The sequence below is a fragment of the Coregonus clupeaformis genome, chromosome 36 (assembly GCF_020615455.1).
Source record: "Coregonus clupeaformis isolate EN_2021a chromosome 36, ASM2061545v1, whole genome shotgun sequence".
Taxonomy (NCBI): domain Eukaryota; kingdom Metazoa; phylum Chordata; class Actinopteri; order Salmoniformes; family Salmonidae; genus Coregonus; species Coregonus clupeaformis.
Window position 1 is genome coordinate 32,369,919 of NC_059227.1, and position 16,909 is coordinate 32,386,827.

The window sequence follows — 16,909 nt, forward strand, 5'->3', positions numbered from 1 at the left end:
ACTTTTATTTTCATATTTACCACTGTAAAACATATTTACCACTGCATTATAAACAAATAGGAGAATGGTTAAATTAACATTATTTAGAGATCTCCCCAAAGTTAGACTTTTCTTGCATTTAAGGGAGCTAATGTCTCATTAGGGGGAGCTGAGCCTACCCCCCCCCGGCTCCCCTATAATTAGTACCCTGTATTTAGGCACAGTCTGCACAACAGTGTCCAAGTACTGAGTGCCCCTTCATCTGTTCTCACTCTCTCTCCTATGGTTGGGTAGAGCAATAAAGTCAACTTGAACTTTGACCTGTTGTCAGGCTCCTACCCATATAATAATATATGCCATTTAGCAGACGCTTTTATCCAAAGAGACATACAGTCATAAGCGCATAATTATTTTACATATGGGTGGTCCTGGGAATCAAACCAACTATCCTGACATTGCAAGTGCCGTGCTCTACCAACCGATCTACAGGGGATCATATGTCAGTCTGACTGTCTAAGGAGTGTCTGTGGACTGTGGGACTGTCCATTCACCCTAGTCACTATTCATTCGGATGACTAACTTCCTCTTCCCTCCATAGACATGAATGGTTCCAGATGGGACCCATTCTGTTCTATGTAATCATCAGTGAGAATAGGCGGACTCAGCTGTGTGGGAGACATGAAGCATTGTGGATCATCGATCATTCATGGTTGACTGTATAGGGAATAGAAAGCTGCTATTTCTATTGCTATTATTGTTGGTTTCATTGAATTGCAGTAGTAGTTGAGAAATTAGGCAAAAAAACTATGTTTAACCAGGAAATCTGCATAGTCTTACGTCAGAATGTGTTGAGTGTGCAGTGCTCTAAATGAACATTTTTCACACTTTAGTTTGGTCAGAAGTAACCACCATTTTCACCCCCCACAACGTCCTCATTCTGAATGACCACAACAATCTACGACAGCATCCCACCAATCAGAATACAGAACCACGTGCCGTGGTGGCACGATAAGCAGATGAAACCAATCACATGTGATGACAAAGCATGACCAATTGGACGTGTAACAACATTATGATATAATCAGAGTGAGACCTACCCACAGCACTCTGTGGTTGACTTGTTGCTCTCTGGGTGTAGGTCAGACTGACCAAGGGATTCATGAATTACACTTACTTCCCATTGACAGACACAGTGATGATGTAAAACTATGATCCATCAGTTTCATTTGATATCAAGATACCACTCCTGTGTCAAATATATGTCAGATATGTATTGATTAAATTTGGAGTTAGCACTTTTGAGACTATTCCATTGGTTCAAGGAGCACAGCTGAAGTATACTGAACAAAAATATAAACGCAACATGCAACAATGTCAAAGATTTTGCTGAGTTACAGTTCATATAAGGAAATCAGTCAATTCAAATAAATAAATTAGGCCCTAATCTATGGATTTCACATGACTGGGCAGGGGAGCAGCCATGGGTGGGCCTGGGAGGGCATAGGCCCATCCACTCGGGAGCCAGGCCCACCCACTGTGGAGCCAGGCCCAGCCAAACAGAATGGGTTTTTCCCCACAAAAGGCTTTTATTACAGACAGAAATACTCCTCAGGATAAAAATGCGCACTAACAGGGATGTAAACAAATTTGTGCACATTTCTGGGATATTTTATTTCAACTCATGAAACATGGGACCAGAACTTTACATGTTGTGTTATATTTTTGTTCAGTGTATATGACATAAGTATTTGACCCAGGTCTACATGTTTTGCAATTGCTTAGTAAAAAATAGTTGCTCATAAAGTTTGACCATGCAGCATTTCGAATTGACCACCTGTTTACCTCAGGCATTCAAAATAAACAACTAAATCAAGATTCCTAGAAACGTTCATATTATCTGCTAACCCCCTCCCCTAGCTGTCAACGAAACAGGCAGACATATCTAACAAGCTAGTGTCAGATGCAAGATGGTGCTGCCTAGGCGGCTGGCGCACATTAGACGTTTCCAGATAAAAACACACACTCAATAAAAACATTGTCAATGAAAGACTCCATTGGGGCAATGTGAAGGAGCGCTAGTAGCTAATGTGAATCATTTAGCAAGATGTGTTCTCCCACTCTGCAGCTGTCAAATACCTCACCACATCTGCCACATGGAGAATAGAGCAGAGCAGCACCGAGAGAGAAACCCAATGAAATGCTTCATGACACAAATATCATTTTTAGTTGAGTTTTTTTAAATTCCTACCTGAGGGGAGTTGGGAGCTTTATCCTTCCCATGAGTACGTGTGGGAAACATATTAAGTCTCATGCAGGAACAGTGAATACTGAGAGGGGACACACACACACACACACACACAAGGGCAGACACAAACACGTGTCTCCCCCATCTCTGCTGTCTGCCCAGACACATGCTACTGCTGAGAAAAATCCTAATGTTGTCACCATGCTATCTCTGCCCAGACACATGCTACTGCTGAGAAAAATCCTAATGTTGTCACCATGCTATCTCTGCCCAGACACATGCTACTGCTGAGAAAAATCCTAATGTTGTCACCATGCTATCTCTGCCCAGACACATGCTACTGCTGAGAAAAATCCTAATGCGTACCAAATCATCACATTTAAACCAACAATGCTTGCCTTGCTCAGCTAGCTGGTGCAGCGATTCCCCTTGTTATTGCATTTCCCCGGGATTTCATATTAAAAATGCTGAACCCCCCGAAATATGGAGGAAAAGCATGTTTGCAGAGGTGTACAAAATAATAATATATAAAATGGCTGAGAAACGTGTTGTCATGCATGCATTAGTTTGAGACTGACTTGGAATTCTATCTCAATCTATCCTAATCTATATCAATCTTTCCCAATCTATCTCAATCTATCTCAATATATCTCAGTCTATTCCAATCTATCCCAATCTATCCCAGTCTACCCCAAGCTATCTCAATCTATCCCAATCTATCTCAATTTATCCCAGCCTATCCCAATCTATCCCAATCTATCTCAATCTATCCCAATCTATCCCAGTGAGGGTCACTATGTGCTTACCAGGGGTTGGAACATATTGAAGCTGCATCACCTATTACCTAGCTGCATCACCTACCAAGACAAATCAAAAAACAGTTCAGACCATTTGTCCTGGTGTTTAGAATTATATATATCCTTCTACTCTGAGTACTCACAGTACCATAGCTAAATGGAGAAATTTCAGTATTTTTCTTTGACCTTTTCATTTTCTCCTGGGCCATGGACGGTTGGTAGGCCAAGAAATTGGAACAAACATTATGAAACGAAAGACGTTTACGGGCACTTGAACTTCTCCAACACCGACATATCATTCAACAGCGCTTTCTCCTTCCTGTTTGTGTGTAATGTCCAAGACCTTGTACAAGAAGGATACTTTCCCAATAGCAGCCATACACCACCAAGAAGCCATAATGTGATGGAAATAAGTGTGACAGACTAACTCGCTCCCCATTGAATGCACTGGCACATTCCTTGACCTTCCCTGTCACTATGGAGGGCAGAGTGGGTGGTTTCGCTCCTGTTACTCTCTGTTGTTGTGCCTTGGAAAACACTATTAATCATTACTTTCAGAATGTACACTGTCAGAAAAACCCTGAACCACTCCCAATTTGCAGGAGAAATAACAGCCTTAGAGAACGGCACTTGTCAGATTACACTTACCTCTGTGGCTGCACGGAAGGACAGACGGAAGGACAGACAAGCAGAAAGGCAGACAGACGGACATAGAGACAGATGTAAAGACGGACAGACGGGCAGAGATGTAAACTCACACACAGACAGACAGACTATTTTCCCTAGAACTTCACAGCCTCACCCTGATTATCCCCATATATTCTGCCTGAGTTCCTTTCTGATTATCCCCATATATTCTGCCTGATTTCCTTTCACCCGATTCCAGACAGTTTGTCTCTGTCCTCCCAGACAGTCATAATACGTGACATCCATAATGATGATGATGTAACACTGTTGGGTGTAAAAAGAAAAGTCAAAAAATGTGAATGGATGATCATCTTTCTGGCTGATACATTGCCATCAATGAACTGAAAACATCAAAAAGTGGAATTCACTCTAATATTCTTGCATATTAGGGTTTCCTTTCCTCTTTTACTAATTGTCCCAGGGAACATCCTGGGTGGATTGTGAAACACCTGTGGGCTCAATGACCGCTGAGTGGATATGACACGATGACACGCATCCCACAGTGCATTCTGGCAGACGTATTTAAGGCCCCCGTAACCAAAACCATCATAGTTGTTGTCCTGTCCTGACTCCACCACCTGTTGCAGTTGGGCTCTGTCTATTTTCCTTCTATTTGGGCCATCTTTCAGGTAAGATGATGATGATGATGATGAAGCCTATTGTAATATTTGTGTAATGTAATATTGGACACGGTAATACCATTTTTCCTTTTCTATCAAAACTATCGCTGGTGTACAAGAATGGTACCCACATAATAAGTAGGAAAACCAAACTAATGAGAGAGTGCTGAACTAGACTAAACATGAGTACCTGTACGTTTTTGGGATCTCAAAACATTCTTCAGACGTTGATTTTGGAGTGAACTGTCTCTTTAAGGTCTCTTTGTCTCATTAACGACTTGGTGAGACCAGGAAACTTCTTGTCTCAACTCATTAGTGACTCGGTGAGACCAGGAAACGTCTTGTCTCAACTCATTAGCGACTCGGTGAGACCAGGAAACTTCTTGTCTCAACTCATTAGCGACTCGGTGAGACCAGGAAACTTCTTGTCTCAACTCATTAGTGACTCGGTGAGACCAGGAAACGTCTTGTCTCAACTCATTAGCGACTCGGTGAGACCAGGAAACTTCTTGTGGGCAGTGCCTCTAAAGCTCGGGGCCCCCAGATAGCACAAGAACACACCATAAGCCATGGCAAAATGTTTAGAATTACAGGAAATTAGCTTTAAAACTGCAACATTTTCTCTCAGCCTCATGGCAAAATGTGTAGACCAGCATGAGATTAGCTATAAAACATTTTGAAAAATTCTCTCTACCCCATGGCAAAATGTCTAGAATTGCAGGAAATTTGGGTTTAAAACAGCAACATTTTCGCTCAGTCTCATGGCAAAATTGAATAGAATTGCAAGAAGTTAGGCTCGTTGTTTCCAGCCAGAGGGGAGGTATGTATGTATCTGCTTATGTGGCACCCCCTTAGCTGAAGGTTACCTACATAAGAGCTTCATAACATATTCAGAGCTCATACACATTACAGCCAAAGCAGTGCATAAGCTTTAAAACACATCTAACTGCAATACATGACAAACAGTGTAAACAGTTGTGCACATATCAAATGTTTATGTACTGCTTATGAATGCAGTATGTTGAGGTTTTGAATGTGTTATGTGTTATAGTTACTTATATAAGTAGGTAATAGGTACCCTTCAAGTAAAGTGTTACTATGAATAGGTACACTTCCCATAAGCAAATCAATAACTAACTGACCCAGGATGTTGTTCCCAGCCGGTGGCGATCCACTGTAAGTCTGGTGTGGGGAGAATAGGCACCTTCCTGGCCTGTTGCCTGGCCCTGAGGGGACCTCAGCGGGGACGAAGCCATGGCCCTGCGCCGACACACCAGGGAAGGCTCCGTTGAGACCCATGGACAGGAAAGCTTTGTCAGTGAGCACACAAGGCTGAATGCAAATGCAGGCACACACACACACACACACACACACACACACACATTGTGGGGACCTATGACAGAATACACACAGGCATAAGTTGTTCTTGTTATTCATGCATCAGAATTACTAATTGTGTGGACTTAGTTGAACATCAGACAATGTGTAGATTGATCTCGCACGGACGCACACACACACAGCAACAATTAAGTTTAAACTGTTTACAAAGATATAGTATCAAAAACAAATGAATGAGTTTTTTTTATTATATGTTTTTTTTGTAAAACCTTGCATCAATGTCAAATAAATTCTATGACCTCATTTTTTGGGGGACAATACAGTTGGATATTTTCTGATAAACTTCCAAATTATTATTCAACCATTACACATTGTACCACTGAATCTAGCAGGTAGAAAATGATAAGAAATACTGGTAGAACAAAAACAAGCATTGGAACTAGGTCTCCCCCTGTATTGTTCATAAATGGTTTCTTGAAATGACTCATACATTCTACATTCATTCATTCATTCATTCATTCATGTACAGCACAAATATTTTCAGAAACATCGACCCTTGTATTGAAGATTTTCTTTTCTGGGAGTTAGACGATCCGGGGTGAAGTTTCCCCTAGGCCCAGATCAGGATCAGCTTCCCCTCCCCCAATTCTAACCTTAAAAGGGGAACTGAATGCAAAAAAAAAAACGTATCTGTGTGGCATCGATATTAGTCAAACATTTATTCCAGTGCCACTTGAATAAAAAGTGTAAGTAGGATAATTTGGGTCAGTATATTCCAAAACTGAATTTTGTGAGATTTGTGTAACTGAGGTCGTCACGACTTACATGAGGTTTGGGTTTGGATTACATGCCTACTTTCCCACTTACACGGGATGGTATCACCTAGGGAGAATGCACGGAGAGTCAGCTGTGCTGATTGCACTCTATCCAATCATAGCAGTGAACCTCCAGACAGTGAGACAGCCCTGTCCATTATGCAGCGTCTCGGACTGGTTCGCATAAGATAACACGTTGCCAATGTTATGTTGAAAGAACACTTGGCCCCTAAGCCCTTTATCGAGTGGCTGCTTTCTAATGTGTTTGATAGTGTCTGCAAGTGTTTTGGGCAAAATGAAATTGAGACGATGCGCACTTGCATCTCTCTACCACTTGTCAATTTAAAACCCATTCTCGAACGTCTTGTGTCCAGCCGCGACCTGTTTTGTAACGTGATTCCCTATGAAACAGACCAACACTGTGGTAATAGTGAGAAAGTTGTAAAAATGAAACGGCACCGAAGCATGTCACGTCGCCAGCGGCTTGATAAGCTTATTTAGCTATCGTGACCTGCCTGCTCAATGTGCCTGCTAGCTACTGCTAACTAGCTTCATTGACCAACACAGAGATGGAACTTAGCTAGATTGTGATTTTGGGCACTGATAAACAGTGTGTAGCAGCTTGTGCTTTATTTATGATAGCTTGACAGCTCGCTGATGATGAAGTTGTAGAAGTGTTCTCAGAAATCAGTTCTGAGCGTAGCCAGCAGCAGCTGACTCCATACGGTCTACAGTCCACTGACCTTTTCATGCACTTCTTTTAACTTGAGAAATACTGCACCAAACACCTTAGCAAGATGTAAAATTGCACGACTAAGACCTCCTCGGCAAAAACGTCTAAATTCATTACACATTTCTTGATTTTGTCTTAGATTAATTCTGACTATTTTGAGGAAGTGGTAGTGGCTATATTGTTGCTACCGTGACTCAAGAGGGACAAACAACAGTAACTGCCAGGGTACGATAAAGCGAACATAACACACCCACATCGAACAACAACCCCAATACTCAAATCTTGTTTTTCTTAATGAGCAGCAGAAAAACACACGCGGAATCAGTGAGTTCAGCCGCTCTTTAACCATTAGTGGGAAAATGCAAAAGTGACCCAATATCAGTTTCTAGGGGCAACTTCATCCTACTCTGAATGAGTACACCCTTCATCCTTCACGACCATTGATAGATAAAAGACTGGATAGGTTTTCACCAGATCAGTGGTCATGGAGGAATGGACACAAGGAAAGGAAACAAGTTAAAATGATTGAAACACAACCACTGTGTAGCTATGGAAGCTAGGTTTAGTAGGGAGATGGGGAGGCAGCTCTAGAACGGCCAGGCCCCATACAGCAGAGGAGAGAGAGGGGCCCCACACGGCACAGTGAGGGGACCCCGGAGGCCCCAGAGCGGGGGAGGGCCCTGAATCACCTGTAGTCAGAATTAGGAGTTGGCACCCAAGTTGGCACCTGCTACATACAGTATGTGAAGTCCACAGAGAATGCTACTCTGATAGAAAGTACTACAAAACTTTGTCTGCATACAAAAACAAACATTTTTTTGTAAAAATCCTGCCTTTAAACAGTGGATATTGACTCAAAATGGCAGATTGTAATGTTATTTTTGACACTGTACAGCATGTTTGTGGAGGCATTGAAAGTAATATGTCAGTTCTTTATGATGGCCGAACTTTGGAACGATAAAAGGCATTACAGAAGATAAACAATGAGTATTAGGAAGATCAATCAACATCAATGATTTAAAATGAAATAAATACATATTTTAGGAACTGGGTATCCTCTCTATTTTCTTTATACAGTTCTTATTCAACATTTTGGCACTTTGTAACATTCCTTATCATAATCGCCTGTAGTGAGATCCATTTTGATCGACTGGATACACACACGTAGATTTGACAATAGTGTAATTGACATCAACAGAGAAAACAACAACTCATTTCTTGGGGTATTATGGTCTCAAGGTATAGTGTGATGCTCTGAATAGGTGTGTGTGTGTGTTTGTGTGTGTGTGTATGTATGTAAAGTCACTGACTGTGAAGACAGTCTCAACAGACCTGCATTTTGAGTTATCCCCTTTGAATCCCCATTGAGATCCATCGCAAAGATCCATCCGCCTCACAATCCTTCAACTTGTCCCCACAATCCTCCAAAAAGTATATTTCACAAAGCGTTGGCCACAGTGAGGTGACAGTCATCTCCAGTCATGTCCACAAGTCTACATTTCCACAGGAAACATCTCTACCATACTACCAAAGCTGGGGGCCAATGCAATATAGTTTCAGGTTACGTTAACGTTACGTCAACGTTCATTCAACCTCTCCAGATCCTCTGGCTGTGTGTTTGACCTTTTCTTGACCTTTGACCCCCATCATGCCATGGTCTCCTTGCCCGGCAGTCTCCTGTCATTGAATGTGTGCATGTTGATGACCTCCTCGGTCTTGACGATGACCGGCGGCTGGGGCTTCTGCTTGAGGCGCCGCTGGCACTTCAGGGAGCCGCGCAACTCATCCACCATGACACTACAGAAGGAGCGCTGGTGAGGGGGAGGGGAAGAAGAAGAAGAGGGTGGGTAGGGGAGAGGTGGAAGGGAAGGAAGAGGGAGGGAGGGTAGGGGAGAGGGGGGAAGGGAGAGGGAGGGTAGGGGAGAGGGGGAAGGAAGAGGGAGGGTAGGGGAGAGGGGGAAGGGAAGGAAGAGAGAGGGTAGGGGAGAGGAGAGGGGGAAGGGAAGGAAGAGGGAGGGTAGGGTAGGGGAGAGGGGGAAGGGAAGGAAGAGGGAGGGAGGGGGAGAGGAGAGGGGGAAGGGAAGGGAGGGTAGGGGAGAAGTGAAGGAAGAGGGAGGGTAGGGGAGAAGGGAAGGGAGGGTAGGGGAGAGGGGGAAGGGAAGGAAGAGGGAGGGTAGGGGAGAGGGGGAAGGGAAGGAAGAGGGAGGTTAGGGGAGAGGGGGAAGGGGAGGAAGAGGGTTGAGGGTAAAATACGTACAGAACTGGCAACATCAACTGACACGTAATCAGTCTATGTAGTCCATGCAGGAATCAAACCCACACTGGAGTTTGTCAGTACCATAGTTTAACCCACTGATACATTGAGACTACCCTGGTAGAGGGTGATTGTAAGAGAGGGAGGGAGAGGAGGAGGAGGGGAGAGTTGTAGAGAGGTTGAGGCAGAGGAGAGAAGATGAGGTAGCGAGAGGGCGGGGGAGAGGGAGGTGAATAGTGAGAGGGAGGTGAATAGTGAGAGGACGGGGAGAGGGAGGTGAATAGTGAGAGGGAGGTGAATAGTGAGAGGGAGGTGAATAGTGAGAGGACGGGGAGAGGGAGGTGAATAGTGAGAGGGAGGTGAATAGTGAGAGGGAGGTGAATAGTGAGAGGGAGGTGAATAGTGAGAGGGAGGTGAATAGTGAGAGGATGGGGAGAGGGAGGTGAATAGTGAGAGGGAGGTGAATAGTGAGAGGGAGGTGAATAGTGAGAGGGAGGTGAATAGTGAGAGGACGGGGAGAGGGAGGTGAATAGCAGAGAAGGGAAGCTGGCAAGGAGAGAGGGGAAGAGTGGGAAGTGGTGAGGGGAGTGGGATGTGGAGGACAGAAGAGCGAGAAAGAAGAGGGTGAGAGAACACGAGAAAAGCTTGCTGTCACGTTACAAATTATAACCACCTTGGTGACCTAGAGGACATAACGTTTTCTTATAACATCATAACCTTATAACATCACAACCTTATAACATCATAACCTTATAACATCACAACCTTATAACCTTATAACATCATAAAATCGTAACCTTACAACATCGTAACCTCATAACATCGTAACATCATAAACAATCTATCTGATCATCTCAGTTGTTGATTGACAATGAAAGAATATCAGTGCTTACAGTACGAGAGGAAGACCTTTATAAGACCTACACTACACTACACTACACTATACAAGGGTTGCATGTTTCGTCACAATAGTTAGTTTTGGACTGATGCCCAACTGAGCATTCTATCATTAGTATTGCTAGCTATTTCTGACAAACTTTCCTAGCTAATGACAACATTGCCATGTCTTTTTCGTGGTATCCAATTGGTAGTAGTTACAGTCCCTGTCCCATCGCTGCAAACCCCGTACGGACATGGGAGAGGCGAAGGTCGAGAGTCGTGCGTCCTCCGAAACACAACCCAACCGAGCCGCACTGCTTCTTGACACAGTGCCCGCTTAACCCGGAAGCCAGCCACACCAATGTATCGGAGGAAACACCGTACACCTGGCGACCGAGTCAGCGTGCACTGCGCCTGGCCCCGCCACAGGGGTCGCTATAGCGCGATGGGACAAGGACATCCCTGCTGGCCAAACCCTCCCCTACCCTGGACGACGCTGGGCCAATTGTGCGCCGCCCGATGGGTCTCCCGGTCGCGGCCAGCTACGACAGAGCCTAGACTGACATGATAATGCTGGCAAAGTTGTTTCCTTCTATTTCAGCAAAGTCATCATATTTCCAGGCACTATAGTGTAATTTTGACTAAACAATCGTAAGCCTCCGTCCAGAATGACTGGACTTATAACGACTTTAGGGCACCACTATGGCGCCGCCGATAGAGGGCAGTTTGAGAACGTTCATAACAATGGCATGACGCGACCGAGTGACGGAGGTGCAACCTATGAATACTATACTATATTACACTGTACTATACTATACTATACTATACTATACTATACTATACTATACTATACTACACTATATTATATTATACACTACACTATTCTACAGAACTCATTCACAAGCAAATGCCATGCTATATTATAAAGGGTTATGAACCAAATGCCATGCTATATTATAAAGGGTTATGAACCAAATGCCATGCTATATTATAAAGGGTTATGAACCAAATGCCATGCTATATTATAAAGGGTTATGAACCAGCTGAAATACCTTTTATATCAGCCTTTACGTAGTGTAGTATGATTTAGCTTATACATGGTTTGAGAAGCATCTACAGTGCCTTTAGAAAGTATTCACACCCCTTGACTTTTTCCACATTTTGTTGTGTAATAGCCTGAATTTAAAATTGATTAAATAGCGATTTAATTTAAAAAAATATTATTTGACATTTTTACAAATTAATTAAAAAGAAAAAGCTGAAATGTCTTTAGTCAATAAGTATTCAACCCCTTTGTTATGGAAAGTAAACATTTTCATGCCTACCAAGTCACATAATAAGTTGCATGGACTCACTGTGTGCAATAATTAACATCTCTGTACCCCACACATACAATTATCTGTAAGATCCCTCAGTCGAGCAGTGAATTTCAAACACAGACTCAACCACAAAGACCAGGGAGGTGCCTTGCAATGCCTAGCAAAGAAAGGCACCTGAATATCCCTTTGAGCATGGTGAAGTTATTCATTAGGCTTTGGATGGTGTATCAATACACCCAGTCACTACAAAGATACATGCGTCCTTCCTAACTCAGTTGTCGGAGAAGAAGGAAACCGCTCAGGGACTTCACCTTGAGGCTATTTGTGACTTTAAAACAGTTACAGAGTTTAATGGCTATGGCGATAGGATAAAACTGAGGATGGATCAACAACCTTGTAGTTACTCCACAATACTAACCTAATTGACAGAGTGAAAAGAAGGAAGCCTGTACAGATTTTTTTTAAACATGTATCCTGTTTGCGTCAAGGCACTAAAGTAATACCGCAAAAAATTTGACAAAGCAATTAACTTTTTGTCCTGAATACAAAATGTTATGTTTGGGGCAAATCCAATTCAACACATTACTGAGTACCACTCTCCATATTTTCAAGCATAGTGGTGGCTGCATCATGTTATGGGTATGCTTGTAATTGTTAAGGACTGGGGAGTTTTTCAGGATAAAAAAGAAATGGAACAGAGCTAAGCACAGCCAAAATCCTAAAGGAAAATCTGGTTCAGTCTGCTTTCCACCAGACACTGGGAGATGAATTCACCTTTCAGCAGGACAATAATCTAAAACACAAGGCCAAATCTACAATGGAGTTGCTTACCAAGAAGACAGTGAATATTCCTGAGTGGCCGAGTTAGTTTTGACTTAAATCTGCTTGAAAGTCTATGGCAAAAAATGAAAAGGGTTGTCTAGCAATGATCAACAACCAATTTGACAGAGCTTGAAACATTTTGAAAAGAATAATACGCAAATATTGTACAATCCAGGTGTGCAAAGCTCTTAGAGACTTACCCAGAAAGACTCACAGCTGTAATCGCTGCCAAAGGTGATTGTAACATGTATTGACTCAGGGGTGTGAATACTTATGTAAATTAGATATTTCTGTATTTTATTTTCAATACATTTGCAAACATTTCTTAAAATATGTTTTCCCTTTGTCATTATGGGGTATTGTGTGTAGATGGGTGAGAAAAAATAATAATATTTAATCAATTTTGAATTCAGGCTGTAACACAACAAAAGGTTGCATAAGTCAAGGGGTATGAATACTTTCTGGATGCACTGTACATCGTTTTTCAGACTTTATAAATGTTCTATGAAGCCTACACTGTAAAAAGAAAATCAAGTTTTTATGGTAACTTGCTGTAAGTTACTGTAAAATAAAAAGGTACAGTATGTTACCGTAAATTCCAAAGAAATGTTGGTTTAACAGTACATTCATTTACAGTGATACAATGCTCTATGAAGTCTATAAACCTCACCTTCTCCAGTTCAGCGTTCTGTTTAGACTTGTACAGGACCTCGCCGACGGCCACAAACACAGACAGCACCAGCCCTGCAGCCAGCACGATGAAGATACCCCCGATGTTCTGCACCCCCAGAGCGCTAGCCTCTTTATTCTTCTCATCCTCCGGACAACCGTTCCCCCTCCACCACTTCTCCTTCATCATGTGCAACTTCCCTTCTTCCTGCAGCTGCAGGATCGCTATGGTGATCTTGTCCCGGTACGGAGAGCCTGGAGGGGACAAAAAGGACAGAAGATCTGATAAACTATATAAATAAATAAAACTGCAAAGGGAATTAACTTGTTTTGAAGTGAATTAATTTAAAGACTAGGTATTGTTCAGTGCTTATATATTATATAGCATGCTTTGTGATGGTGATTTTGTCCTACATAGAGCAAGCAGGGACAAAAATGTTAGAAGATCAGAGTTGTTTTTCAAGAAAATATGAAAAAAAGGTAGAATGTTGTGTCTGTTTCGGCTGTATTGGTACTGTACTGTTTTAATAGTGCAGACACATTTCCTGTTTGGGGATCAATAAAGTACTAGTCTTATCTTATTCAAAGGCTAGTCATTGTTGAGTGGCTACACTGTAAAGGAGTTACCATGAATTTACAGGCTTGGTGGCAAGTAGAATTCTGTATTTAATATTACAGTACACCTACTGTAATATAAATATGATTGAAAAGCAAGTAATGTGTAATGACACACAGTACAATACCGTCAAATTATTATACTGTAAAAAAGTAAATGCTACCGTAATTGGAATGAATGAATGAATGAATGGATGAATGAAATTCATTGAGGAGAGGGGTTTGTATTTCACAGTATTTTACTGTAATTACAATGGGTTGTTGCAAGCAGGTTGGCTGTGTTTAGACATTACAGCATATGAATGAATGTTTGGTGTTTTACATCACTTACACTTCTAGAGGCCCTAACAAAGGCTTCCAAACTGGCTGCGACTACAGAGCAAAACAGACCAAAAGGACATGGCAAAATGCTCAACCATTTAAGGTTTAAGACTTGCTGCCACTCCAATCTGTCCCCTATACATTTTAAATTAATAGGGCACTATAACCACATAGATGTTGGTAGACCATTCTCACACACAGGTGCAGAAACTATAGCCTCTTACATGCCACACCTCAAAATATGTTAATGACCAGAAACAACAATACCATGCACCCACTAATGGTCAGAAGACTTTTGGCGTTCCAAAGATATGGTACGGTACTGTATTCTGTATTCTACAGTACCATTAGAAATACAGCAATATTCACACAATGCACCATAATTTACAGTATGCTGCAGTAAAATGTTTCAGAGTTTTTTTATGTTGATAATGCCAAAAATTAGCGTATAAATTACAGTTTTCCATTACAGTGTAGTTTTAGTGTGCAATGGTGGGAACAGGGCTCAACTTGTGGGACTGCTTAGCTTATGGGCATAACCTGTCATGGTGTTTTCATAGAAACACTCCTCCTTCATCCTATTAATTGCTCATCCTCACACTATCTTGGAGACAGGCTACAGAATTAGCATCTCGTTCTCTAGCATTACAACGCCACAAGGCGTTGGCGACACTGGGCTTTGTGTTCCGGAGTAGCAGGGTTCCCATTGATTCTGATGAATTACCAGAGTGTGTTTGTGTGTGTGCGTGTGTGTGTGTGTGTGTGTGTGTGTGTGTGTGTGTGTATGTGTGTGCGTGTGTGTGTGTGTGTGTGCGTGCGTGTGTGCGTGTGCGCGTGTGCGCGCGTGCGTGTGCGTGTGCGTGTGTGTGTGCGTGTGTGTGTGTGTGTGTGTGTGTGTATATGCACGTGTCTATATCCATGTGCCAAGATGAGTACAACTCCCCAAATCCGCAGACAGTGGGAGAACGCTGGAATTATCGGCAGCGTATTAAGACACAGCGGGAGCCTCAGTGATCAAAGGAAGAGTAATCGCTCCAGAGTTCCCGATTAGAACTGCTGTTCTCCCCTCCCTATCTCACAGCACGACACTGCTGCGTCCCCACCTCTCCCCTCCCAATCTCACAGCACGACACTACATGGGCCTAGGCAGCTACTACTACCACACACACACACACACACACACACACACACACACACACACACACACACACACACACACACACACACACACACACACACACACACACACACACACACACACACACACACACACACACACAGTCTCCCTCACACCCAGCCAAGACAAGATGAATGCTTACTGGGTGTTTTATTTCTATGTTTCATTAACAAACAACAACTTGAAACCATGTTAATGTTTTTATAATCTGATTATTTAACGGAGGTTGGGAGAAGAAAGGAGCTCTGTGCTGTGGTGCTAAGTGGTGTGTGTGTGTATGTGTGTGTGTATGCGTGCCGTGTGTATGTAAACCTTGTAAGACGCCCCCAGGTAAAAAAAAGGCACCACAGAGGCTTTTATTCTGAAGACAGTTTACTATTGGGCCCGATGTTTCCTTTTACACCCCCCTCCCCTCCCATCTTTCCATCTCCATCTCTCTATCTTTCTTCATTTCATCTATCACTATCTGTCATCTTTTCTTCTAGTCGGCTGCATGCCCTCAGATTGATGATGAAGTGTTGAATTTAGCGTTGAGAATGGAAAATGTTGAGAGTTTATCTGAACTTTGACTGTTATGCCACTGCGATTTTTTTTCATAAACACCTTGATCGTATGATTTGTTATGTGTGTGTGAGTGTGTACAGTGCATTCGGAAAGTATTCAGACCCCTTGACTTTTTTCACATTTTGTTACGTTACAGCCTTTTTCTAAAATGGATTAAATTGTTGTTTTTTCTCATCAATCTACAGTATATGTTCATGTATGTGTGTATTCACGGGGGCTCCTCAGAGGTGCGTGCTCAGTCTCCTCCTGTACTCCCTGTTCACCCATGACTGCATGGCCAGGCAAAACTGCATTGTTGTTAAGGGCTTGTAAGTAAGCATTTCACTGTAAAGTCTACACCTGTTGTATTCGGCGCATGTGACAAATAAAATTAGATTTGATTTATGCCTGTAAATGTGTGTGTGTGCATTGTGTGTATGAGTGTATGCCCTTGCATGTGTGTGTGTGAATATACCCCCTGCCTGCGTGTGTGTAACCAACACCCAAGGATTCATCAAGAGTCCTCTGATTCTCTCCCAGCTCATATTTCAAATGATTCAGAGCCCCAGACACGTTAATAGGATTCTTGGAGAGGCAGGATATGGAACCAGGCCTGGGCTGAATGGCGGAGAGCGCTACTGCTACCGTCGACACGCCGTGCATACGCAACTAAGTGACAGATGTTCCAACATCTGAGGACATCACTCACTCCGCTGCTGTCTGCCCTCAAATATGAATGTAAGTTATGTAAATGTGATCACGGTTTAGGTCAACAGGGGTGACGGAGGGATGACGAAGGGGTGCGAGGGGAATAGGAGGCGTGGATTGAATGGCAAGCTTTTAAATGGCGGCCTGCTGTTACCGTGGTATTAGGGGGGTAAGGTGGTGCTAAATGTGGCTTTGGAGGTTTTGGGAAGGTTAAGGCAAAATAAGTTATTGAGGATTAAGATGAACTGTTGGTAATCTTCCCCTTGTTGTGAATGTATATATATATATATATATACACACAGTGCATTCAGAAAGTATTCAGACCCCTTGACTTTTTCCACATTTTGTCACGTTACAGCCTTGTTCTAAAATGGATTAAATAAAATGT

The 16,909-nt window shown here is 42.7% G+C and overlaps 1 protein-coding gene across 3 annotated transcripts in view; it reads right to left on the reverse strand.

Moving 5' to 3' along the window:
- Nucleotides 1-5,894: 5,894 nt before the first annotated feature.
- The window catches only part of LOC121552680 (glutamate receptor ionotropic, kainate 2-like), a 179,270-nt gene continuing 168,255 nt past the window's right edge, over nucleotides 5,895-16,909 (reverse strand). For 2 of the 3 annotated variants that reach the window (XM_045211365.1, XM_045211364.1), the window contains 2 exons: nucleotides 13,159-13,412; nucleotides 5,895-9,025 (listed from right to left, as the gene is read on the reverse strand). In XM_045211365.1, the coding sequence (XP_045067300.1) occupies nucleotides 8,861-9,025; nucleotides 13,159-13,412 (419 nt within the window). In that variant the 3' untranslated portion in view covers nucleotides 5,895-8,860. Of the gene's footprint in view, nucleotides 9,026-9,410; nucleotides 9,586-13,158; nucleotides 13,413-16,909 lie in introns of those variants that run through there. The other variant, XM_045211366.1, reaches the window with a different exon arrangement.